General features: G+C 42.7%; 1 protein-coding gene across 1 annotated transcript in view; it reads left to right on the top strand.

Annotated features, from left to right (window-relative positions):
• The window catches only part of MGST2 (microsomal glutathione S-transferase 2), a 34,500-nt gene extending 7,894 nt beyond the window's left edge, over positions 1–26,606 (top strand). Inside the window, exons 2-5 of the mRNA XM_066573730.1 lie at positions 7,012–7,111; positions 16,107–16,177; positions 22,355–22,436; positions 23,892–26,606. Coding sequence (XP_066429827.1) covers positions 7,012–7,111; positions 16,107–16,177; positions 22,355–22,436; positions 23,892–24,030 — 392 coding nt within the window. The 3' untranslated portion in view covers positions 24,031–26,606. The remainder of the gene's footprint in view (positions 1–7,011; positions 7,112–16,106; positions 16,178–22,354; positions 22,437–23,891) is intronic.
• The last annotated feature ends 1,204 nt before the right edge of the window (positions 26,607–27,810 follow it).

Here is a 27,810-nt window from a genome sequence, read left to right as displayed (position 1 = left end):
AATAGGTGGAATTCAAAGAAGTGCCAAAAACCTCAGCAAAACTGTATATTCTTATGTTCAACTTTATTGCTGTTTTGTCAAGAATGTTGTTGCCATTTTTCCAGTAGTAGCGAAACACGAGTTCGAACCCCAATTTTACATTGGCATATTACAACACAATTCATACACTGGCTTCCCCCATATTCCATCACTCTTTTTGTGTTTTATTTACAAATTTTGAAGCCCTTGCTGCCTTTTCTTTAACCCCTTAGTACTGAAGCCTTTTTGTGCCTTAATGACCAACTCATTTTTTTAACCCCTCCCCCCCCCCCCCCGTAATGAAATTGCGGGCTGCAATTCAGTTGCCCTGGCAGCTCAGGGCCTTTTGAAATATCGCAGGGCTGCCATTGCAGATTGCCTATCAAGCCATGCCTGTGGTGTGGCTTGAAAGATTGCGGTATAATGTAATGCTATGGCATTGCATCATACTGCAAGAGCTATCTAACCATTAAAAGTTCATGACTTTTATGGGGACAAAAAAAATATAAAAATTAGTTTTAAAAGTTTTATTAATTGTTAAATAAAATAAAAGTAAAGAAAAGGGTTTTCAGTACATCATATAGTACATTGTACAGTACCATCGAGAAAGTTATGTTGATGGATAAATAAAAGAATTATGATCTTTTGAAAGTAGGGAGAAAAACTGACAATGAAAATGAAAAAAATGAAAAAACGCGTCTGCGTCCTTAAAGGGTTCAATATAGAGAACACGTCATTGGAAGAACTTGTAATAATATAATAAGGGTAGGCATGATTCGGTCCATGCAGGGCTACACTCAAGGGCAAAATATAATAAAACTTATTACATGTGGGAGGAGGCATGATCCAATCCCTGCAAGCACAGACTGGTCCCTATCCTGCAAGCACAGACTGGTCCATATCCCGCAAGCACAGACTGGTCCATATCCTGCAAGCACAGACTGGTCCATATCTCGCAAGCACAGACTGGTCCATATCCCGCAAGCACAGACTGGTCCATATCCCGCAAGCACAGATTGGTCCATATCCTGCAAGCACAGACTGGTCCATAACCTGCAAGCACAGACTGGTCCATATTCCGCAAGCACAGACTGGTCCATAACCTGCAAGCACAGACTGGTCCATATTCCGCAAGCACAGACTGGTCCATATCCCGCAAGCACAGACTGGTCCATATCCCGCAAGCACAGATTGGTCCATATCCCGCAAGCACAGACTGGTCCATATCCCGCAAACACAGACTGGTCCATATCCCGCAAGCAGAGACTGGTCCATATCCCGCAAGCACAGACTGGTCCATATCCCGCAAGCACAGACTGGTCCATATCCCGCAAACACAGTAATTAGCAAAAAAGAACCACAGCACTCATTCGACCCCGCCAGAAAAGAAAACTTGGGGGGGGGGGGGGGGGGGGGAGAAACAGAGAGAAATTCAAAAAGTTTCCTTCTCTGTAGCGAAAAATATTCATGCAAAGCCAGCAACGAAGCTTTTTTCCGCATCATTACATGCTGCCACAGCTTTGCTATAATATTGGTATCCCGCAAACACAGACTGGTCCATATCTTGCAAGCCCAGACTGGTCCATATCTTGCAAGCCCAGACTGGTCCATATCTTGCAAGCCCTCACTTCCTTGCAAAGTTTATTGGCTAGTTGTTAAAAGATAAACGATAATCAACCAGCAACTATTTTCAGGTGAACCAAAGCGAAACCGGTGAGCTCATTATTACTCCTCACCCTGCTGGTGTTTACACAGAACAACTATCAGCTTACATTTCCTTAATTGAGTTATTATTCAAACAATAGTTGTCCCATGTAGAGCAAGCCTTAACCCCTTAAGGACCAGGGTGTTTTGGTGCAAAAGGACCAGACACTTTTTAGGGATTTTACCAATGTGGTGGTTTTACGGCCCTATTTTTTTTTTCTTCAGATACCCAAATTTTTTCAGCAACTTTTTTTCCGGAACATATAGGGCTGTTTTATATCTTTTTTCACAGATTTGTTTCTGTTTTAGGGGTAAAAGGCTACAAAAAAAGTATTTTTAAAATTAATATATCTATGCTAAAATAAAGTACAGGAATGTGTTCCTCATTTTGTTTCGGACGTTTTGACATCTAATTTGTATAGTCTAGGAAAGCAGGTTATATATAGCGACAGTTTTGATTAGTGTCATCAGTCTGTCATTTTATGTGTATATATATTAACCCTTTCCAATCCACTGTCTGCTGTCTGAAGACATTCTGTACAGGCTGTACAGCTCCAATGTTGGAAGACGTCCGGCAGGGTATTCTTACTGTATATTACTGACCGTTCTGTTGTCGGGGGCCTCTCTAGCATGTCCCATACCGCAGTACTGGCTCTAGCCAGCAGATGGTGCCATTGTATAATGTCAGAAAGAGAAAGCCCCCTAGGAAACCCTGAATCTAAAGTTGGATTGCAAAGGGTTAATATATATATATATGTGTGTGTGTGTGTGTGTGTGTAATTAATTTTATTTTTTTATTTTATTCTTTAATTTATTTGTACTTATTTATTGTAACTATATTTTTAACATCTATGACCTCAATGATGTCATATAAGACCTCTGGGGGGGTCATTCATATTGTCTTTTTTTTTTCATTTCACACTTTTTCACTGTAAGGGCTTACTTCGATGTGCGTATATATCGGCTGGGTTTTCACGCTCGGCCGTTATACGCTATATCTCTCTGCAGGGGGAGTAGGCGGTACGGGATAGGAGCTAGTGCACTGAGCTCCCACTCCCTCTCTGCCCCTCACCACTAGTTGCAGTAGAAGAGGGTGGGGTGGGTGGAACTTAGCTCCGCCCCATACTGCCCCTCCCATTGCAAGCAGTGACAAGGAGTGGAGAGGGGGCGGGAGCTCAGTGCACTGCTCCCGGCCTGGCCCGCCTCCTCCTCCTGTAGAGAGAGACACCGTATATCGGTCGGGTGTGAAAACCTGGCCGATATGCGCACATCGAAATAAGCCCTAACTGGAGCATCCATAGGAGCCCCTGTTATCGGGAAAAATGTCCCCTGTAATGACAGTAGTCACTAACAGAGCTGATCGGGGTCTGCTCCGACCCTGCGGCTGTGCTGTAGTTGTGGGGCTCCATCAAAATCCACAGCAAATCTGCTACATGAGAAGGCACCCTTACGGCTCATTTACACTTTGCGTATTCATGGACCGATACTCTGTACATTCAATGTGTATTTTGATGTTCTTGCGAGTTTTTTTTGCGTACATAATCACTGTGCATTTACAAGCGCAAAAAAAACCACAAGAAGGTCCTATGGATTTCTCCCTCCTTCCTGGGTAAATATGCAGTTAATATACATGTATTTACACAATCTCATTGACTTCAATAATATCTCAAACTGACTTCTGTAATACAGACCAAAATAGGAAAAATATGGACTGAATACCCCAATGCAAATCAATGGGTGTCAGGGTTAACCTCCTAAATAACAGTGCCTCCCCTGGCTCACCATGTAGCACCGTATATGCGATTTTTAATAGTTATTCAAATTTTTAAACAAGGCATCACACATCACGACATGATTTAATGTAAGCAGACAATGGACAATTAGACAATAGTGTAAAATATACAAATCTCAGAAATTGGAATCAAATTTACTCAAAAATCACAGAAAAAAGACAAAGCTACTGATACTAAGGTACAAACACCAGTTTCCAGCAGCATGAGAAAAAACAAAATGCTACATGGTGGAGGGGGCGCAGGTGTAAAAAATGGATGAACTACTAATTAACCCCTTAACGACCACCCAGACAACTTTTGATAGCTGCCGTTAGGAAGCTTCATTCTGATGAGCCGTCTTTTTACGGTGACTGCATCAGAAGCCTGGTGCAGGTCTCCTGTGCAAGGGGGAGCAGGTGATCAGCTGTCGGATGATAGCCGGGCACCTGCTCAAACAGCAGGGACCTGAAAAACCTTCGATCCCCACTGTTTAAGACTTTATGTGCCATGGTCAGTGCAACCGTGGCATGTAAAATATTGAGATAGGGAGGGCGCACCCTCTCTCACACATTCGGACCCCCGTAATGTCATCACAGGTCCCGTTGGGTTGCTATGGCACTCGGAGGCTTGAATATAGCCTCTGAGTCTGCCAGCCGGAGGCTGAGCCTAATAGACATTGTTATACACTACTATACTGAAGTATAGTTGTGTATTAGAAGAATGATAAAATATGGTGATATTTAGAGCTGAGCGAGCATACTCGCTAAGGACAATTACTCGAGCGAGCATTGTCCTTAGCGAGTACCTGCCCGCTCGGAAGAAAAGGTTCGGGTGCCGGCGCGGGTGAGAGGTGAGTTGCGGGAGTGAGCAGGAGGGAGCGGGGGGAAGAGAGGGAGAGAGAGATCTCCCCTCCGTTCCTCCCCGCCGCTCCCTGCCCCCTGCTGGCACCAGAACCTTTTCTTCCGAGCGGGCAGGTACTCGCTAAGGACAATGCTTGCTCGAGCAATTGTCCTTAGCGAGTATGCTCGCTCATCTCTAGTGATATTCAACTACCCTAGCGGGACAAGAATAAAAAGTTAAAGTCTAAAAAAATATTTAAAAAAATAAAAATGTCCAAACCCCACCTTTCCACCTTAAGGCCTCGTTCACATGAGCGCTGTTTTGGCGCAGTATAGGCACGTGAAAAGATCACGGCTATACTGCACTAAAGATCGCGTGAATGGGTGAATTCCAACTATTTTAATTGGCCCGTTCACATGATTGGAGGTGCGTGTTATCCAGCTCCCATAGAAGTCTATGGAAAGCACGAACCAAAGATAGGTCAGGTCCTATCTTTTCTCGCATCGGACCTTAGATGTGGGCATTGTAGCCACGTATGTCCTGTCTTTGATTGGTGCGAAAATTTTGTGCATCTAAAATTCCTTCATGTGAACGCTTCTATAGGAAACCATTGGCTTTTATAGAATTGCTCTTTTCACGCGCCACTAATGCGCAAAAACAGCACTCGTGTGAACGAGGCCTTACTTTGTAAAAAAAAAATCACATATGTGGTAAGACCGTATTTGTAATGACCCAGAGAAAAAAACGTTAGTACATTATTTAAACCATACAGTGCACGTTATAAGAAAAAACTAAAGTCATGGCGAAAATAGCTAATTTTGCCTATTTTCCCTGCAAAAAAACGGAATGGAAAGTGATCAAAACGTCGTATGGATCAACAAATGGTACCATTAAAAAGTACAACTCATCCCGCAAAAAAAAAAAGGTAGAACCCTTACATAACACCGAAAAGGAAAATGTTAGGGGTCTTTGAGTGCAGCAATAAATTTTTTTAAAAAGCGTGAAAAAGGTGCAAAGAAAAAACCCAGATAAATATGGTATTGACATAATCATACTCGCCTGTAGAATTAATTTCATATATCATCTATACTGGACGGTGAATGCCGTTAAAAATAAAAACCATGCAGATTTTGTTAACCCTTTCCAGTTCAATTTGTATCCTGGTTTTCCTAGGGGGCTTACTCTTTTTCTGCCATTATACAACAGCGCTATATGCTGGTTAAAGCCAGTACTGCATGAGGTGACACATTGGATAGGCCCCGACAGCAGGTAGGCTGACAATATACAGTAAGAGAACCCCAACGGATGTCTTCCAACATCAGAGCTGTACAGCCTTAAATCATAATGTCTTCAGACGTCAGACAGTGGATTGGAAAGGGTTAATCTTGCTGCTGGAAAAAAATGTCTCTAGGAATGCGACGATGAAAAACAATGAAAAATTAGTTGGTCATTAAAGCGCAAACAGGATTCATCAGTGGGGTTAAGGTGGCTTTACATGGAACAACTATTATCCGAATAATCACTCGCGACTGCGAATGGAAACAACAGTTGTTCCTTATAAACATGGCCACCAACAGGGAGATTAGCCATAATTAGCTCACCAGTCCTTTAGTTTCAGCTCACCTAAAAAACATAGTAACTAGTTGATCAAAAGTCACCTGATGTAAAGTTGCAGTCATGCTGATTTGAATAACTTGCAAACAAATTTGCATTGACATCTCCCTATAAACAATATCTTGGCGAAGAACTAATGAGCAATAAGCACTCCGTGTAAAAACTTTCAAACTTCAGTGAAGTTTCTAAGTGACTATCTGAAAGTTGCACGCAGTTGCTCAATGTAATGGCACCCTTACACTCCTACCATACTTTAGGGGAGTGGGGTAGGAGTCTGCTTAGTATCATGTTTGCACATAGAGCTTGCACTAGGGTGCTAATTACATAGATATGTATAATACACCATGCAGGCTTACAGCCTATTGGTGATGCCCATACTATAAGATCAGGTGGGCTGTGCTGCATCTTCTAAATGTACCAGACAAAGCACTGACCTGTGGGCGCACCCAACATTTTAAAGGTAGATTGCTTCTTGATAAAATAATAAGCACAAAGTATTTGTTAATATTTTGACCAAAATATCCAAAATTACAATCCTGCCGCTCTCCCATATAGCATTTTGCCTTCTCTGCACTCTGCTGTATTATTTAAGGCCCGTTTACACACAAAGATTATAGCAATTCGTTTGAGCGATAATCGTTGTATGTTAATGCACCCATCTATCACTCTTCCACTGAATGATGATTTTTTAGGTGGGTGTAAAATCTATTGTTCAGCCGGAGAGAAGATAATACAGAGCGCATGCTGTGTTTGCTGTCCATAGTACTGTATTCTTCACAGAAGCACTGATTACATTGTATTCAGCTTGCAGCCCCGCAGCAGAACAAATGAGCTGAATGCAGAAAACAGACCACCTGCTGTTCTCTGCATACAGCTCCAGGAGGCTCATTTACATGCAAATGAAGGTGATAAGCTGCTAATGGACATTAGTGGTCCATTAGCAGTTTATGCAAAACAATCGCTCAAAACCTATCTTTTGAATCTTTGCATGACAATGGCCCTTAAGTTTGGCCTTTTTCTCTGATTTTTACACTTTATTAATCTCTATATTGTTCTATTGCAGCGTATTTTGCCAGCTTTGTTGGAAAATCCAGGATAAAGCATAAAGTGATACCTCCAGCTGTCAGTGGTCACCCAGAGTTTGAAAGAACCTTCAGAGCACAGTATGTAATTGGAAGAAATAGAGAATATACTATGCCTGAGATTACTTATTAGTTATTGTCTGCTTTTATTCTTTGGAAGATTCGCTTATAAAAATGTATTTTATATGATGGTGGACATGTAAAGGGGTTGTCTACTTGTAAACCATTCATGGTCTATCTTCATCATAGGTCATCAATAGTAGATTGTTAGGAATCTGTTGCCAGGGACCAGCTGTTCTCTGGGCTGGTGTACTGAGCTGAGTTTTGCAGGAAGCAGACAGCTCCATTCCCACTGCAGTGGCCTTGCTTGGAATTGCAGGACAAGTTTCCAACGGCTGATTGGCCTGTAGGACCACGTATGACCACTGTGGTTGAAACTGAGTTGTCTGCTTCCTGCAGAAATCAGCACTATGCACGAGCTCATCTGTCCAGAGAAGAGCTGATTGGCAGGGATAGTAGCTGTTTTGAACAATGTTCTGTTTTGCTTCCTGATATTTTAGTAGAGCATCTAAGATAGTAGTTCCCGAACTCCAGTCCTCATGAGTACGTCTAGAGAAAAGAAGGTTTCCACACAGACATAGAAGGGGGTTCTTTACTGTAAGAGCAGTGAGACTATGCAACTCATTGCTCGAAGAGATGGTGAAGGCAAACTTGAAGGCAAAGAATTCAAGAGAGGCCTGTACGCCTTACTTGAGCATTACAATATTATAGTCACTAATTACTTCAGAGGGTTTGTTGATCCAGGGACTATTCCAATTGCCAGACATGGAGTCAGGAAGATTTCTTTCCTCTTAAATAAGGCAAATTGGCTTCTACCTCATTGGCCTTTTTTCTGCCTGCCTCTGGATCAACATTGAAGGGGGGGGGGGGGGGGGATAGGCTGAATTAGAAGAACATATGTCTTTTTTCAGCCTAACATACCATGTAACTATAACTCCTTAACAGGTCATGTTTTCAGGATCTCCATAGTATTGCCAATATGATGCAGTTATTGTCAGTGCCTCATACATTGCCACAGTTGTTCACTCTATAAGATATCAGGAACCATGACCCTGTGGGGTGCTTTCATATGGGAAGATTTATTTCACCAGGACGCACTGCAAGCTGCACTTTAAGCTGCAGCTGCGCAATCTCTGTGCTAACACTGCATACGGCTAACTGTGAATTTATGTGGAATTGGTGGTAGATTTAGGTAATTTGCAATCCTACATCAAAATCCACAGGTGGCCCGGCCGATTTTTGTGCAGAATTTACAGTATGTTTTGGTGCCGATTGCGGGCTGAATGAAAGCACTCATGAAGACTGCAGTTGGAAAAACACTAGTCTAGATGGAAACAGCTTCACTTTTAAGGCTCCTCCCTTGGGTGTCCACACCGTGGATTCGCAGCAAATAGCACCCATAGCATGCTATGGGAAATCGATTCTTCCTGCAATTTGTTTCCACAAGCGGAGGAAAAATTGCAGTATGCTCCATTTTTTTGTGGACTCTGTGTATATGGGATCCTCTTTTTCTTTGGATTTTGACTAAAGTCATTTTTAACCAAGCAGAAAAGATTGTTTCCATTTCTCTACACAATGCTTCCAGGTCAAAGGTGGAACATGAGATCTCCTTAGGGCTTGTACAGTTGTATTAATGCTCTGTGCTTGAGCTGTATATTTCTTGCCTATGATGGATTAAAAAGTTTTTGCCAAAGAAAACTTTGGGGAAGGCCTTTTTGATATCACAGCACAGGAGCTGATCCCATTCTTGGCACTAATCATACAGCTCAAGCAGCACAGAGATGTAGTGCAGCTGTGTGTATGAGCCATTATAGAAGCTTTTCAGTATCTACCACGAGTTAAAGGCTATTGTGCCTCCATAACAATATAACGAACATATCAACACTGATTCAAATAATGTCATCAAGTAGTGTCTACACTTTATCTAGACAGTAACCAAATGACATTATCTGTTGCTTTATTGTTGTCCAAATACCAACAGAACTGTAGTCATGTCTGGAAATGGTCAAAACACCTTGCCCATGACTGATTAAAATTAGTATGTTAATGTCTTGTGATGGCCATAGAAGTGAGAAGTGATCAAAAGTGAGAAACAATCTGGAAAACAAATGAATGTATTAACCCTTTGCAATCCAATTTTGGATTCAGGGTTTCCTAGGGGGCTTTCTCTTTCTGACATTATACAATGGCGCCATCTGCTGGCTAGAGCCAGTACTGTGGTATGGGAGAGGCCCTCGATAACAGAGCGGCCAGTAATATACAGTAAGAATACCCTGCTGGGCATCTTCCAACATCGGAGCTGTACAACCTTTAATCAGAATGTCCTCAGACGTCAGACAGTAGATTGGAAAGGGTTAATGTTTAATTTATAACCAGTTAAAGGGGGTCTCAGTACACTAAGGACCCCTAAATACTGTATATGTCACGACTACTGCTTATCCTTGAAAAATCGGTAATAGACGTATAACATAACCAACAAATCTGTAAGAGTTCATTGATTGCACCCCAAAATTTTGATACACTGAAATTAGTTCAGAATGTCAGAAAATGTTTTTTTTTACCATTCTTTAGACATAATGATTATACTCCAGAGTAAAAAAACACAGCAATGTCAGCATCTCCATCTGGTTTATCCCATTTCTCCGAACTCACTTATAAAACATGCAACATTTCAGCTCCAATGAGCCCTTTTCAAGCACAAGACATAACCCCATTTCACCTCTTCTATACATCCCTTATAATGACATCCATTAATAAAGAGCAATGAATTCTAAAAACATCAAACATAATTAGTGTATTCTATCCTACGGTATCTAAAGTTTAAAAAGACCTGATTGACACATGATCCTACCAATCAGGCATGTTATTCAGCGGACGGGTTGGTGACCAGAAGATCCACATTACTCCCGGTATCCCATTTCTCTATTACGTGTGTGTGCTTACATTGTATTATGCACCATAATAGCGCATTGTAATCAATGGGCAGGCCTGAATACGCAGGGAGCTTGCATATTCAGTACATATCTATGCACAAAATCAATGGTATTTCTGTGTTTTTTTACAATCACAAATACGCCGTGTATTTATGCATGTAAGAAAACTGCCGATAAGCAGAAACACAAAGAATACTTCACAAGCCAAAATACGCATATGGTGGTGTGAATGCACCCCAAGGTAGGAGCACCCTCATGACTCATGACTTGACCCTCCATGGTGTTGAACAGGAAGGAGTCTGTATGCCCTGACACATGTACCCGTATTATACCCAGTAAGGCCGCCTGCAGACGGCCGGGTCCCGTGCCCCTGCAGAGGCCTGCGGCTCACCCGCTCCGGGCGTCTTCACTGTCTGCTATGCGCCGGCCGACGGCCAGAGAGCGCATTCGCAGAGAGGAGCCGGCCCTTCACCACTGACATAGAGCATGCCGCGATTTGTTTTCTGCGTGTGATTTTACATGGACAAATCGCGGCCGTCTGCCTAGGATTGCGTTTTCTAATGCAATCTTATGGCAGCGGCCACGGGCGGAAATTTTACAGAAAATCCCGCCACGGAATTTCCGCCCATGTGCAAGGGGCCTAAGTATTAGTGATTTGCAGCTGTGTTTCTGTAATTTCATTGGTCGGGCTTTATATAAAGTAACAAGGTTAATATCATACCACCATCCACAGATGAAGGCTTATACATCAACACACACATCAGGGCTGACGCCATGATGTGAGGCAACCCAGACAACTGAGTTAGGTATTTCTCCCTTAGTTTTGCCCATGCATTTTCACTATTTTTTATAATACTTTGCACTTGCACTTTGATAGTCTACGTATGACCTCTTGTTGTAATATATTGAGACATTTGTCTTGGGTTTGTCATCCATGGCTCAGTATTTTTCCTATGGTGACTCATCTTTTTAGATATTTTTTAATGTGTTTTCAATAAAATATTCCTTGAATATGGCATTCTTGTGCACTTTTTGTTGTTGGTTAATGCAAGACACCAGATGGAGGTGCTGACATTGCAGTGATTTATTTTTACTATATTGGCAACTGGGATGGATCATTCTGGGATAGATGAACTCTTGCATTCCACTGATGTTGAAAATAATGGATTCCGGTGCTGATCTATATATACACATACTCTAAAGCAGTCAGTGATATGGTTTTGATTCTAGTGACAAATTCTAATAATTCTATGACATCTCTAGTGTTCTTAGTGCTGCCACCAGCTAGGGAGCAACCTGCAGGGGGCCTGAGAGCGACATGTGGCTCCTGACTTACAGGTTGAGGAATACTGGTGTCACAAGAGATGGTGTGTGATGCAGGCTTCCAGATATGATGGAGCCAACGGAGTTACCAAAAACATACAAGGTTTATTTAAGAAAACAGAAATATAACAAGTACCGATATGAAAATGACAAAACAATAAGACTTGGGCCCTAAGGATTCTTCATGCTGTCTGTAGCAACTCCATTCTTAACAATCGGTCATTTACTTCTCCCAAAGGGATCTTTAGTGTCACAAGTGATCGGGCATCGGCATTCACATTTTCTGTCTTCGACCTATACTGGATGGTGAAGTTGTATTTTTCAAGCTAAGCCACCTACCTGTGCTTTAAAGCTCCCTTATTATTACGTTTAGCTGTATCTAAGTCAGCTAGCGGGTTCTTATCAGTCATGACTTGTATTTTAGCCCTGGTCAAGCACTCTGCACACTTTTCGGTCATGACCTAGAGACCAACGCCAACAAGTCTAGCTTAAAAGAGCTGCAGTTGTTGGAATTGCATACAGATTCTCCCAGGGACCGACTGGCATATGCTACCACTTTTTCATGACCATCTTGGACTTACACCAGTACAGCTCCTAACCCATAGAATCTGCCATCCGTATAGAGCAGGAAAGGCTGGTCAAAGTATGCTAAGATAGGAGCTGCAGTCAGGGCTTCTGTTAGTGTCTGAAATGCCTCTTCTTAAACCTGATCCTAGGAGATGGATCTGTTCTTTGGACCACCAGCTATCCCTCTCAATAACTCATTCAGAGGAGCTACAATCTTTGCAAAATCTTTGATAAAACGCCTGTAATATCCAGCTAAGCTGAGCAATGCTTTTAACTCTTGTAGAGTCTGCGGCATTGGCCGCTGCTGTAAGCAGTTACTTTATCTTTAGAAGGCAGAAATGTGTCTTAGGACACAGTGTGGGCTAGGTATTCGATTTCCCGCTTGAAGGAGTGACAATTTTTCGGCTTGATCTACAAGCCATGGGCTTGTAATCTCTCCAGCACTTGCCCTAATCGCCTCAAATGCTCTTTGCAAGTGGCAAAGTACAAAAATATGTCATCCAGTAGATAAGAGTAGCTTCAAAATTGAGATCCCTAAGTCACTTTTTTTCATGAGCCACTGAAATTTGCAGGTGCGTTGGTCAGCCGCAGTGGCATACGGTTTAACGCATACAACCGCATTGGTAGAATAAACACTGTTTTAGCTTTGTCTTTCTGTGCAACTGGCACTTTCCAATATCCACTGGCTGAGTCAAGTCAATACTTTGCATTTACCAAGGACTCTTGAATCCAGTGGGTAGGAATCTTGGTTGGTTCAGGTGTTGAGTTTACGGTAATCTACACAGAACCGGATACTCCCTCCCATCTTCTTTACAAGCACCACCAGGGCTCTGGCTGCTCTGGATAACTTCTCAATTCAGCATTTGAGTTAGCAACTTCTTCACTTCTTGATACAACTTTGGTGGGATCTGGCAATACCTTTCATGTATGGGCAACATATTTCCAGTTAGTATTTAATGCAGAATAGCATCTGTGCACCCAAAATCCTCAGCATGTTGGACAAACGCTGTTTGATATTCTGCAGTAAGTCTTCAATGTCCTTCATCTGTTCCGCACTGAATGAAGTCAAATCAACTCCCATTTGTTCTAGGATAACTTGTTTATTCCACTGGGGTGTTGAGCTCTCTTTTTCTTCTATGGACACAGTTGAGGTCCCTGCTTTACTCTTTACCTATTCATGACTTCGCCTTGGTTTACATAGACTTGTGCAACTTTTATTCCAGGTTCTAGGGCAGGGGTATCAAACTCATTTTCATCAAGGGCCACATGAGCGTTATGATTGCCTTCAAAGGGCCAATTGTAATTGTAAGACTGAATAATAATAATGTCCATTGTAGTGGCCCCAGTGGTGATACTGCCTCCATAGTAGTCACAGTGGTAATAGTGACCCCAGTAGTAATAATGCTGTCATAGGGGCCTGGATAGTAATACTAACCCCCATAGTGACCCCAGCAATAATAGTAACCTCTATAGTGTCCCCAGTAGTAAAAGTAACCTGCCATAGTGGCTCCAGTAGTAAAAGGTACCCCTCCATAGTGGCCCCAGTAGTAATAGTGACCCCCCCATAGTGAACCCAGTAGTAAAAGTTCACTATATTGGTTGCCCCAGTAGTAATAGTGCCCCCATGGTGGGTCCAGTATTAATAGTGTCCCCATGGCCTCCATAGTAATAAGTGACCCCCATAGCAGTCAAAGTAGTAATAGCAACCCGCTATTGGCCTCTGGCCAGCCAGCATCTCTACAGGCATTCCACTCACCTAGCCTGCAGTCTCGGTCTGGCAGTGGCAGCTGCTTCTGACTCTGTGACTGTCTCTCTCTCCCCTTGGTGTCTGGGCTGCACACAGGATGGTGCACACAGACAGTGGGCAGTGGGGGGTAGTCAGCAGTCACGGACTCTGCACTACCATTACTGCACCAGAGCTGCAGGCTGGGAGAGTGCTTGTTAGTTTGCTGCACGGTCAGCAGGCTACGTAAAATGAGGTGGTGAGCCAGATTAAGCTCACAGGCCTTGTGTTTGACGTGTGTTCTAGGGTAAAATCTTCGGACCTCCAAACTGACAGAGCGTATCGGGACTTATCAATTCTGAATCACAGCTAACATTCAGGTCACCAAGGAGTTCTGGCTCATCTGACCAAGCCCCTCCGGCTCTAGTATAACTTTAATTCCTTCTAGTCAACGGTTTGTCCTGATCGGCAGAGTCAGAACAATTTCATGTCGGAGAGATAGGGCGAGAACAGGTTTTACAGGGCCAGTGGGGTGTTGTTTGCTTCCAGCATCCGGGCCCTCATTTAGCAAACATAATCTGGTCCAGTTCTCACAATATATTCATGCCCAGGATCACAAGATCATCATCTCTGAAGCGTTTGTAAACAATGTTAATGTCTTTCTTGCCAATGTCTTGGCTGCATATTTGCAGTTTCATCCAGGTAAGTCCTGAGACAGGAGCTAGCAAATGAGTTCCCACAGTCAACTTGATACAGTTTCTCTTTCAGGTTTGATCAAGGCCTGGAAGAGTTGGTTGAAAAAGGCTTCCTGCATCGTTGTCACTTGCAAACATGTATCCACAAGGCAGTCAACCCCCTTTCCTTTGAACTCAGCCTGATTTATCAGACATCCAGCAATTAGATGCTCAGAGAATTGGCTTGTAGATTCTCTCTACACCTCCCCCACAGTATGCCCCATGACTGCAGGGGTTTCTAATTTAACGACTCCTCAGGGCAGCGTATTGCCTTACTTTGACAGTCTCGGGCAAAGTGGCCTCTTTCCCCACAATGCCAACACTGGAATCCTTATTGGTCGGTTCGCCCGTCTGTTTCCCAATGTGTAGGAGTACTTTGGCTTCTTACAGCAGGTGGTGGTCTCAGCAGAAATGAGGTCTGGTGGTTGCCACACTTGAGCCTGTTGGACGGAGCTCGATGAGATCTACAAATTTCATACCCTCTTCTCCCAAACTTCTTCTTTCACCTCATTCTTCAGCTTTTTCAGATCTTACCCCGTATGGGCCATAGCTTGCCTACTGGCTTCAAGCAATGGCTTCCGTTAGTAACTGGTGAAATGTCTGTGATGAATCAACAAGGATTTGATTGAGTATTACTTAGCCAAAGGGGATGCTGCATAATCCAATAGTAATTTGTTTTATAGAATCTGATTCACCAGTCCCATGGTGTTTAGCCCATAAGTTTAAAAATCCCTTTAAGTGTTACCTACTGCAGCATTTATCTTTATATAACAGGCCTGTCGTAATTTATCCAGTCCCTACGAATGTGCACACCAAATGTTTATATGGAGGTTGACCTCACTTACAGCTTGTGGATTGTAAGGTGTAAAAGAAGTGCTGCCCAGTTGATGTCTGGTAGCTCAGTCCATGACCACCTGGGCCTCTTGCACCAGCACCTGAGGTATCTACTATATCTGCAGACTATCACCTTTTCTGCTCTGCAGCATCAGCAGACTGCAAGCAGCACCCAATGCCTTTCCCACTCAGATGCTGAATTCTTCAGTTCTCTGAGGCAATAACCCAAACAGTCTACCTTGCTCTGAAGTATCAGGGCGCTGCAGAAAATGGCATCTCTTGAATGGCCTCTCCAGCAGCACCTCTTACTAATAACCACACTCTCTGGACTGTGCTTGTGGCAAAGTTGTAAAGCCTCTTATAGTCTTGATGTCCTCTTGTGAATTCTTTACTGGGCATACTCAGAAACACCTTGCAACATTTTGGCACAATTTTTGGTGAACTTTAGGAATTTGGCACAACTTTTGGTTTATCTCTGTTTATTGCCCAGGCAACCCTTTAACCCTTTCAAGCTAGCCCCTTACATTGGCATAAAACATGCAGAAACTTTTACCAAACTGAAAGATTTCTTGTGAGCCAATGGTGTGTCCAGTACTCATACTAAATGTGGTAGAAGTTGATCAGTGGAAGACTCTTGCTGAAAGTAAGAAGAAACTGTACTGTGTGGAATCAGGATAATGTTGAACTTTATACTGGAAGTCACTATTTAACACATGATATAGAATATATTGCTCAGTTATCCTTTACTGTACATATAGCTATATATAGGTTGTATTGACAGTAATTGCATAAGTGTGTGGGATAGATGTATTGTATAACGGTGCTCTGGGGACGTGTTAGATATATTTTCTACTGAAAAGTTGACAAGACATACAGATTAGTAACTCTAATCTCTTTTACAGACAAAATGGTATTGAATTCTATGCGTTATTTTTGGTTGACCTTTGGACTGCGGGCTGGTTCTTCAATCAAGGTAATTTCTCAATAAATGGCTGAATAAAGTGTAAGTTACTGAGACCCCTAATTTCTTTTAAGGAAAATCTAATTTGGTTTTTGCCTCTTACATGTGATAAATGCATTCTATCAAGGAATTGTATACCAGTGTCGGACTGGAGTGCCCAGGACCCCCAAGTCAAATTCATTGTGGGAGTCCACTGTACAGCTATATGCAAATATTACCTCACCCCCATTTGCAAATTCCCAGCCACTGCATTCTCTAAGCACATCAATGGAAAGGTGGCTAGTGGCTACGTTGGTGTGCACCCTGTCTCCACAGGAGGCTATGGGGAGAAAAATGGTGGACCCCCATTCACCCAATAGGTGAGGATTCCAGAAGTGGGATTCATGGCATATCTAGTAAAGTGTGAAACCACATGTAACAGGCACAGCATGGCCGAAAAGACTACTGACATACAGTTTTATCACAACACGTTTCATGTCTATGTGGCTTTGTAAGTCGGCAGCAGTTTTATCCACAAACTCGTGTGACCATTAACACTCAATTTGAAAACTGTGCTGATTTGCAGTAAAACCGAATGGCCGAGTCGTTTGTGTGTAACTTAACTGTTAAGCCTGTTATATACATTGTACTTCTGTGAAGCTGCCTGTTGGGGAAAAAAGATGATTGAGAGGGATGAGCTATTAAAACATTGTATGTTGAGTGTTACAATATCAGATTGGTTTAATAAGATTGAAAGAAAATTGCTATTTTTGTTATATTGTGACGCTCGGTATTATTACAGGACTGCTCAGAATGTCACATGGCTAACCATTCTCTATAATCCAGTCTAGCAGACTGGAACAGATCTAACCACAGCTGTTTAGTTGGGATTCCAGTCTCTAGATATTCAGTCATCAGGTCAGGTTCCAAGACTTCCTCTAAACCAAGATAGAAAGGGTAACCATGCAAACAGCAATATAGAGTATTCTCACTTCCCAGGGAAGTTTCTTGCAGTCTCTACCTTCCTGCTGTAAATCAGTGCTCACTATGGCAAGCGTTGCTCGGCACAGATTCTGCCTATTTGCACATAGGCATCTTAATCATTTGTATCTATCATCCTATCCTTTTACAATCATCCTAAAATTGAACTTCCAATGGTCGCTGCAGGGGAAATGTAGTATTGCATGTTGACCAAGCAAATGGAAGGATGTCCATGTAATTACATGCATGTGCTAGGTGAGATAGGACATTAAGCCCTGACTCATAGGGACAAATCCTTAGCGGGGGACTGGATCTATTATATCCATACACCCAAGTGAGCAGTTAAAGTTTCATGGGCCCTGATGCAATAGATTAGCTTGCCCCCCACCCCACCTCACTCCACATAACTATGGTTCACCCAGACCTTTCCACTACATCATTGGATTTCTTAAGTGGCCCCTCAATGCAGCACTAGCAGCTAGTCACATTGCTAGAATCTTAAAACATTAGGGGCACAATCTGCAACACACATGCATTGCCCCTGTCAAAGGAAATCTATATGTCAGAGACAGCATATCTTTTGAACAACTTTTGAACCCTTTGCAATCCAATTTTGGATTCAGGGTTTCCTAGGGGGCTTTCTCTTTCTGCCATTATACAATGGCACCATCTGCTGGCTAGAGCCAGTACTGTGGTATGTGAAATTCCGGAAAGGCCCCTGACAACAGAGTGGCCAGTAATCTACAGTAAGAATACCCTGCTGGACGTCTTCAGACATCGGAGCTGCACAGGCTTCAATCAGAATGTCTTTAGACGTCAGACAGTGGATTGGAAAGGGTTAACACAGCGATAGTATACCTTTTGGAAAATGTAGTCACTGTGTAATAGACAGATACCAGCTCTACACAACAATAGTCATTACAGTGTAGTTACCTCCAGTGATTACAGGTGATGTCTTCTTCTGATTGCAGTCATATATTTTCACTTTTCTTCGCTATGAAGATTTCTTCATGACTCCTTTCTGTACTCTCTCCCTATACTGTGCTACCTCCAATGCCCCTCTCAGCACCCCATACTCTCTAATAGTGCCTCCTCTTGTGTCCCACATAGTGATAATTTCATCTCTCTGCCCCCTCACAATGTATTAATGACCATTTTCTTTCTTCACAAAGCAATAATTCCCCTCTGTGCCTGCACAAAGTAATAGTACCCCTTTCGAGATCTCAGAAAATCATAGTATGCCATTTGTGTCCCCACAAAATATTAGTACTCATCTCTCCTCCCACAGAGTTATAATGTCCTATCTGTGCCACCACAAAACTAATAGTGGCCATCAACGCTATAATGCCTCCCAAAAGTTATAACTACTCCTCTGTGCCCCACAGGGTTGTACTGATGTTCTGTGAACCCCCCCCCCACCCCAAGTGATAGTTTATCACAAAGTGTCCCCTGTGCCCTAACAAAGTAATAGTACCCCACAATGCTATAGTGCCCTCTGTTTCCCCACAGTTATAGTGCTCCCAGGACAAACACCTTAATTCACTCTGCTGCTTGAGCAGCATGTCTCCTCCCCTAGTATGAGTCAGGAAAGGGGTTAGAAGTTCTTCATGCTGCTGTGTGGAGTAGAGTTGTAGTGATGGCACCTCTGGTATTTACCATATGGGATAAATAAAATATTAATTTTATATTATGGGATGTTATGGATTTGGTTATACTGATTGTATGTAGTTTTTTATTTTTATTTATTTTGAACATTAAAACATCTGAGGAGCTAAACAGCCAGGCCATGGAGTCAATAAACAGCCCAATTAGACACAAATAGAGATGAGCGAGCACCAAAATGCTCGGGTGCTCGTTACTCAGGACGAAAATTTCGCGATGCTCGAGGGTTCGTTTCGAAATAACGACAAACTCCTCCAGTGGGAGAGGATTTGGAACCCTTGCTGCCCATTCTGGGCAGGGGCCCGAGAACAGTTCCTGGGAGTCTGCCTGCTCCTCAGAATGTGCCATTGTAATGGAGTGAGGAGGCTGGGAGGAAGGAGGAGCAGCAGCCAGAGGATTTAGAGTTGCAGCAGTGGACGGCGCAGAACTCTGGGTGTTCGATAGATTGCTGGATGCACTTTCTGCCATCCACGACAGGACCTGCTCACACTGCTCATTTTCTAATAAAGGTCTACCGCGTGGACCCATTAATTGTGAGATGAATGTGGGGACGCCAGAAACGTGCCTCTCTCCTAATCCCGCAGCAGTCGGCTGCGATACACCTGGATCAGGAGCTCGGCCTGTGCCCACACCCTGACTTGGGCCTCCGCGTCCTCGCCCGCGTTCACGTCCACGTCCTCTAGGCCTACCCCTACCCCTCAGCATGGTGTATTACCAGTAGTGCAGAAACAGAACGCTGTAATTAAACGTGCCGCTTATTGGCCTGTGGTTGGAGGCTGACTTCGCTTACGGAACGCACAGCAGAGCCAGGAAAGAATTTTGCGCAAGCCTGCTGTAACACTTAGCTGGCTGCGTATGAATTAGGACAACTACCCCCAGCACAGACCCAGTACACTGAGGACGGTCACAGGCAGCCCAAATAGATTTTTTTTCCCAAATGTTTTTGGAAAGGCCCACTGCCTATATACACTGTATATGTCTTCTCTCTCTGCGTCACCACTACTGGCCCTGGAGTATGTAAAATAACTGCAAACTGTTGCACTGTGGACTGGAATACAGCGGTGATGTAACAGCCAACAGAGAGCCAGGAAATAATTTTGCGCAAGCCTGCTGTAACACTTAGCTGGCTGCGTATGAATTAGGACAACTACCCCAGCACAGACCCAGTGCAGTGAGGACGGTCACAGGCAGCCCAAATAGATTTTTTTCCCCAAATGTTTTTGGAAAGGCCCACTGTCTATATACACTGTATATGTCTTCTCTCTCTGCGTCACCACTACTGGCCCTGGAGTATGTAAAATAACTGCAAACTGTTGCACTGTGGACTGGAATACAGCGGTGATGTAACAGCCAACACAGAGCCAGGAAATAATTTTGCGCAAGCCTGCTGCAACACTTAGCTGGCTGCGTATGAATTAGGACAACTACCCCCAGCACAGACCCAGAACACTGAGGACGGTCACAGGCAGCCCAAATAGATTTATTTTCCCAAATATTTTTGGAAAGGCCCACTGCCTATATTCAATAAATATGTCTTCTGTCCCTGCCTCACCACTACTGGCCCTGGACTATGTATAATTACTGCAGGGCACAATGCTCTGCACGGCCGATATACAAAAAAAAAAAAGTGCAACAGTGCAAAAAGCAGCCTCCACACTACTGCATACGGTTAGATGTGGCCCTAAGAAAAACCGTTGCGGTTCTTGAAGCCTAAAATACTCCTAACACTCTCCCTATAGCAACTCCAGCAAGACAGCACTTTCCCTGATCTATGTCAGAACGCATCTGTGGCGAGCCGCGGGAGGGGCCGATTTATATACTCGGGTGACACCTGATCTCGCCAGCCACTCACTGCAGGGTGGTGGTATAGGGCTTGAACGTCGCAGGGGGAAGTTGTAATGCCTTCCCTGTCTTTCTATTGGCCAGAAAAGCGCGCTAACGTCTCAGAGATGAAAGTGAAAGTAACTCGAACATCGCGTGGTACTCGTCTCGAGTAACGAGCATCTCGAACACGCTAATACTCGAACGAGTATCAAGCTCGGACGAGTACGTCCGCTCATCTCTAGACACAAAGTAGTGATCAGATGAGCAAATGTTCATCTTCGCAATGCTTCCCTGGAAAATAAAAGACAAGTTTGTCGGATCGATAAGGTAGTATGATATCATAAAGAGAAGTCCATGTTACTGGTGCTCTTGCTAGGCCTGACCATGTGGTCATCCTCAGGCATCATCGCCTCCAGTCTGGTAGTGCTCGCTTCACCAGTACAGCAGTTACTGCGCCAGTCTTTTGCTCTGGGCCATGGTAAGCTGCTCCTGCATTTAACGTAATGTGGTAGTAGCTGCAAAAACCTTTTACTGACAGCTCTCATAGCCGCTGGGCCCTTCTCTGCCCACTGAGCCTAAAATATATTACCCCCTCCACCCCCAACATACCCTAGTCCACAAGTATGAATTTCTACTTCTGTATATACTATGGAATAAAGCGTTACCCTGTCTTCTATCCTGAGACACCAAGGAAGGAAGTGCTACCCTAGACTAGCAAAGTTAATGATATTTACCCCTCTACTTTGTTAGTCGACCAGTAGACTGTTTTCTCTTGTCCCATAGTTAGGTGCATCTTATAGTCCTAAAAATACAATATGGTACTTGCTTTTGAGAATTAGTTTCAGTAGAAATCTAAGGTAAGCAAGATCATGAGCAGACAACTCAAAGAAATCTGTTATACCTACAAAACGTCCGGAAACACTTGTAGTAAGGAGTACTCAATCATAGGAAACAGTATCAGAGCACATAGAATGAAAGATGAGAGGGACATTTAGATTGTCAATAGACTATACTCAATAAACTGACTGTAAATATTGAATTAAAGGGGTTGTCCCGCGCTGAAACGGGTTTTTTTTTTTTCAATAGCCCCCCGTTGGGCGCGAGAAACACCCGATGCAGGGGTTTAAAAAAAAACAAAAACGGATAGTACTTACCCGAATCTCCGCGCTCCGGTGACTTCTTACTTACCTTGCGAAGATGGCCGCTGGGATCTTTACCCACGGTGGACCGCAGGTCTTCTCCCATGGTGCACCGTGGGCTCTGTGCGTTCCATTGCCGATTCCAGCCTCCTGATTGGCTGGAATCGGCACACGTGACGGGGCGGAGCTACGAGGAGCAGCTCTCCAGCACGAGCGGCCCCATTCAGAAGGGAGAAGACCGGACTGCGCAAGCGCGTCTAATCGGGAGATTAGATGCTGAAATTAGACGGCACCATGGAGACGGGGACGCCAGCAACGGAGCAGGTAAGTGAATAACTTCTGTATGGCTCATAATTAATGCACAATGTATATTACAAAGTGCATTAATATGGCCATACAGAAGTGTATACCCCCACTTGCTTTCGCGGGACAACCCCTTTAAAACAAGAATTAGGACAGTTACACCATCTCTACAGGACAGGGATATTGTATGCATCAGTAAAACACATCCTCTAATTAACTAAGTAGATAGATGAATTACAGTTTTTTTTTAAAGCGGTTTATACATAGCTGATATATAATGGACATATGACGTCTGTTTCAGAACTAGCCTCACTGTTTGGCCTACTGTACATCTACGGACGTCACCTCTACTTTTATGGATACATTCAATCTGTGAAGAGCAGGTAAGTTGGAGTCACAAAAATTATTAATAAAGATGCAAATAATATAGTTGACCTGAAGTCATAAGTATAAAAAAAGTCTTCTTCACACTGTTGTATTTCCCTGTATGTCCCTGTTATTCAGTGTCATTACATTTACAGAAAACATAGATAAACATTTCCGTTAAAGGATTGTCCTATGAAATGCATACGCTATGCTAACTCTGGCATTCCAATTGAAATGAATGGAGCAATGATGTACATGTGTGACCACCACTCCATTCATTCGGGAATGTTTTGGATCCCCATTGGATTGATGGAGGTCCCTGTGATCAGACCCTCACCAGTTACTTATACCCTATTCTGTGGATAAGTGATGACTTACGTTCTTAGGACAAGACCTTTTATTAAGCTTTTTTAATCTAATGACACCCATATTCCTTTAATAGCTGTCTGCTGAGTAATTGGTTGTCTAACAACTATTCCTTCCTGATTTCTCCATACATATCCATGCTTGGCTCCATTATATGAGTAAGGATCCTACTTGCCAGAAATTTGTGTCAAATGCACATAACAAAAACTGTGACTTTACTGCCTTTGATGCTGGACTCTTTGACAAGGTGATGGCAACAGCTGGTCGTCAATTTATTGATAAGTTTTTAGGAGGATTAACAAAGGAACAGCCTAAGGCCGGTCTCACACAGCTGGATTTCCATTGCGGAAAAGGGCATGCATTAACAGGTATTCAAAAATCGCTTTTTCCTTCACACTTGCAGAAATGAAGTGTGAAGTCCACGAGCGGAGGAAAGATCGCAGCATGCTCTATTCTGCTGCGGACGGCCTCCATTGAAGACAATGGAAGCCATCCAACCCCAACCCATCCGCAATTGACATTACGGATAGGCCGCGTGTACCTGCGTCATTGCCTAGCGATGGCACTGGAAAAAGAAACATTGAAAAAAAAATCTATACTGCGCATGACCAACAGCGAGCATCCACGGTCATCCGCATTACAGGAGAAAGAAGGTACACAGGGTCGCCAGCCTAGGTCAGAGCTGGATTCTGCTTGCGGACTCTGGATTACTCATGTAAGACCGGCCTAATACAGAGTTCTAAGAAAAGTGGCTCCAAAACTGTCTATTTAATGAAAAAAATAAATATTTTTCTAAAACACACATGTCAGGATGAACAAATGCTGATGCGCGTTAAAGAGGAGTTAGGATCAAATGCAGCAAAGTCTATAAGAAAGTTGACTTCTACTTAGCTGGCTTCTGTTCCATCCTCTTCTGGAAACAGACGGTTATTTCCCTTGGAGACACAGTGAAGCATTGCAATGACTATGCAGTTTCCCTTATATTTTGATGACTTTACAATAAGAAATAATGCTATAATTATATAGACAGTTGTGCTTAGTCGTGACTTTCAAATCTATGTCCAGTGTATCAGTTAGGGCTAATACTTCTGTTCCCTTTTCACTAGGCTACAAGGATTCTCTGTAACCAAGATGGCCCTGATTCTGCTACTGGTCATGTCGGTGATGGGGATCACTAACAGTCTCCTGGACAAATACATCCACATCAACCTGCTGAATAAAATCCGTCACATAGTCCTAGGATAAGGGGGAGGATAACATGCTTGCTTTTATAATCACTATTAGAATTGTAGACTTATTCTGAGAACATGTTATGCATGTGGCAACTTTTTTACAGGCTCAGACTTATGGCTTGGTACCTGGCAATTTTGGTGCATGGTGTCCTCTCTAACGTCAAGGCCAAATCGTCCCCAGGGTCCGTTGAGGTATTGCTTTGTCCCGAACACTGTAAGCTAGTGGGTTATATAGTATCATAAACTTGTGGGTTAGATAGTATCATAAACTGATGGGCTATGTAGATCCACAGTCACATTCTGGACTCACAGTGCTCATCACCCTCATGTACATTAGCACATGGGCACAGAACAAGGGGAACTTAGTCAGGGAAAATGAAGGTGTTACAAGGAGAAAAAAGGGAAACCTCTTGTGAAATTTTATTCTACCTCAAGGTGATGTCATTGAGCTATGATGCATTTACTCACAATTTGTACATGTAACAAAAAGTAAAAGTTCAGTATGCACTGGTGGATATACGACCCGTTGGGCAAATATCTGCAGTAAAGCATTCAGTTTAATTAACATTACATTATATATCCACCTAAATAAGCTACAGTCCATAAGTATACAGTCAGGAGGATGAGCTGTGATCTCCTCCAATAGAACTGTGTGACAGGAGCTGTGTGACCATCATTAGTAACTGCGACAGAAGTGTCTGTGTCCCCTTCTGGGCAGTTTCTGTTGTAGATCCCTGTGACAGCATCACACAAACTGAGAATCTGACTGGTTTTAGACAGAATAACCCCAAGTAAATCTGAGTTGGCAAGAACTGAGATCACATGACCCAGAACTGCAGTATATTTTGTAGTACTAGCCATATTAAATATAAGTACTGAGTTAGGAAAATTTATTTCATCCATAGATTATAATTTCTGTGAGGTGTAAATAAAAATTTAAAAAGAAGGTATAAAGGACATAAAATTATATTCACTAAACTGCCCCCCCCCCCCCCACCGAGTATATAGGCCTTAATTGCTTCTATGGAGTGAAAGACAGTCCCATATAGTTAGTTCGGAAAGTTTTCAGACTTTTTAACATTTTGATATGTTTGGGCTCTGTGCAAATTAAAAACAAATTTCAAGTTTTTCCCCATCATTCTGCACTCAGTACCCATAATGAAAAACTGAAAACAGAATGATAACAATTTTTTTTTTATTTTTTCAAAAAAGGAAACCTAACATTTTGCATTGACATAAATATTCACACCCTCTATTCAGTACTTAGTTGAAGCACCTTTGGCAGCAATTCCAGCCTCCAGTCTTCTTGGGTATGATGACACAAGGTTTACACACCTGGATTTGGGTATTTTCTGCCATTCTTCTCTGCAGATCCTCTTAAACTCTGTCAGGTTGGATGGTGACTATCTGTGGAAGTCATTTTCAGGTCTCTCAAGAGATGTTTGATTGGGTTCAAGTCAGAGCTGTGGCTGGGCCACTCACATAATTGTCCGTAAGCCACTGTCTTATTGGAAAGTGAAGCGTCTACCCAGTCTGAGGTCCCTCGTGCTCTGGATCAGGTTTTCATGTAGAATATCTCTGTAATTGGCTCCATTCATCTTTCCATAAACCCTGATAAGTCTCCCTGTCCCAGCCGCTGAAAAAACACCCCCAAAGCATGTGTCTTTTACAGAGGATAGGCTGCCATAAAGCCCAGATTGGTGGAGTGCTGCAGTGATGATTGACCTTCTGGAAGTTTCTCCCATCTGCACACAGGATTTTTTATGCTCAACCAGTGTGACCATTTGGTTCTTGTACATCTGTCTTACCAAAGCCCTTCTTCCACGATTACTAAGTTTGCTGGGTCAGCTAATTCTAGGAAGAGTCCTGGTTGTCCCAAACTTTTTCCATTTAAGAATTATGGTGGCCCCTGTGGGAACTTTCAGGACAGCAGAATTTTGTTGTAGCCTTCTCCAGCTGTGTGCCTCCACACAATCCTGTCTCTAAGCTCTACGGGAAGTTCTTTCCTCCTCATGGCTTGGTTTTGACTCTGATATGCATTGTGAGATGTGAGACCTTACATAATCAGAGGTGTCTCTTTCAAAATTATGTCCAATCAACTAAATTTACAACAAATGTTTGTCAAATCATGGTGTAGAAATATCTCAAAGATGAGCAAGAGAAATGAGAGGCTTCAAGAGCAAAATTTCAAGTGTCATACCAAAGGGTCTTAATACTTTCGTCAATGCAAAATGTTAGTTTTTCATAAAAAAATACCAAAGATTTCTATCATTCTGTTTTAACTCTGTCATTATGGGGTATTCAGTGCAGAATGATGGGGGGGGGGCATTTGATTTTTTTTTTAATCGCACAAGACCACAAAATAACAGAATGTAAAAAAAATTGAGGGGCTTAAGACTTACTGGACACATTGTATGATCCTTTTCAGCAAATCAGCAGAAGTGATAGAGAACATTAAAAGTCTGACTGTCTCCACAGAACCAAAAATTACTTTTTTCATCCGCCCCCTCCTCACACTTTGAGAGGCAGAGTAATACAGATCAGTGTACACAAGTTTTAGGGCAACATATTGATATCTTCAGTTACAATATTGTATTCCCACTTGACCCCTACATGATTACATACCTGCAGGACCAAATTCCTCAGAGAATAGAAATACTTCATGATATGAATCACTGGAAAGAGAACGCTACTTTTGTACAACATTTCCAAATTAAACTCTCCATAAAAAGTTGGGTAACTTTGTAAATTTGTTTTTTTCTTAGTTTGTATTGATTTTGCGGTGTATGTAATTTTCTTTATCATTCACACTTTTTAGCAATCAAAATTTTGTTTGTTTCTTGATATCTGTGTGCAGTTTCTTTACATTGTGCTTTAACTACCTGAACAGTAATCCCAGAAGACTACCTGCCGTAAATGTACTGGTTGAGTGGTATATGGAACATGCTCTGGAGCTCAACCCAGTCCATAGCTTCGACTGCAACTGGTAACTGTTTGGATGCCACTGTCAAAGTTAACAGCCTGTCTAAGCAGCCAACTCCTCCCTGTGACAAGATTGCTGGGTGCCGATGGGTTCACAAGGCAGCCTAGAGCCTTGCAGTTTATGAAGTTTGGTAGGGCTTATTAGATGATCCTTAAAAATACAATATATTCCAATACTGAAGAATCACAGTATATGATAGAAGTGGGGACTTAATCTATCATGGTGATCTTGATAAAATAAATGTATACATAATGCTGCATTTTTTGGGGCACTCCGTCTTCTGAAAAACTGAATAAAAAGTGAACAAAAAGTAGCATGTGCCCCAAAAATGCTATGAATAGAAACTATGAGTTGCCCCACTAAAACAAGCCTTCACACAGTCCTAACTACAGATGAACAAAAAGTTATGAGTCTCAGAAGAGACTTTTTTTTAACAAAAAGGTCCTTTTTTGGTAAAAATAATAACACAAAAAAATGTATAAATTTGGTATTGCCACATTTGAATTGACCTACAGAATAAAGTTAACATGTCACTTTGCCTGCACCATGAATACTATAAAAACAAATAAGGAAGAGGGAATAATACCTCCACGGTGCCACCTTATTTGCATATTACCCAGAGGAGCATTAAAGGAGATGTCTCGAGGAAGCAGTTAAATTTTTTTTTTGCCCAGTCCCCCCCATTAAGTACACATTACTAAGCCCCCCTGTAAATGACATTTCTAGCTGGTTCGTACTTACCGTTCCAGCGTTTCAGCAACTTATAAAAGTTTCCCCAAGATGGCCGCCGGCTCTTTCCCCGTCGCTCGC

The sequence above is a fragment of the Eleutherodactylus coqui genome, chromosome 7 (genome assembly GCF_035609145.1).
Source record: "Eleutherodactylus coqui strain aEleCoq1 chromosome 7, aEleCoq1.hap1, whole genome shotgun sequence".
Lineage (NCBI taxonomy): Eukaryota > Metazoa > Chordata > Amphibia > Anura > Eleutherodactylidae > Eleutherodactylus > Eleutherodactylus coqui.
This window is presented reverse-complemented; position numbering and strand designations above follow the sequence as displayed.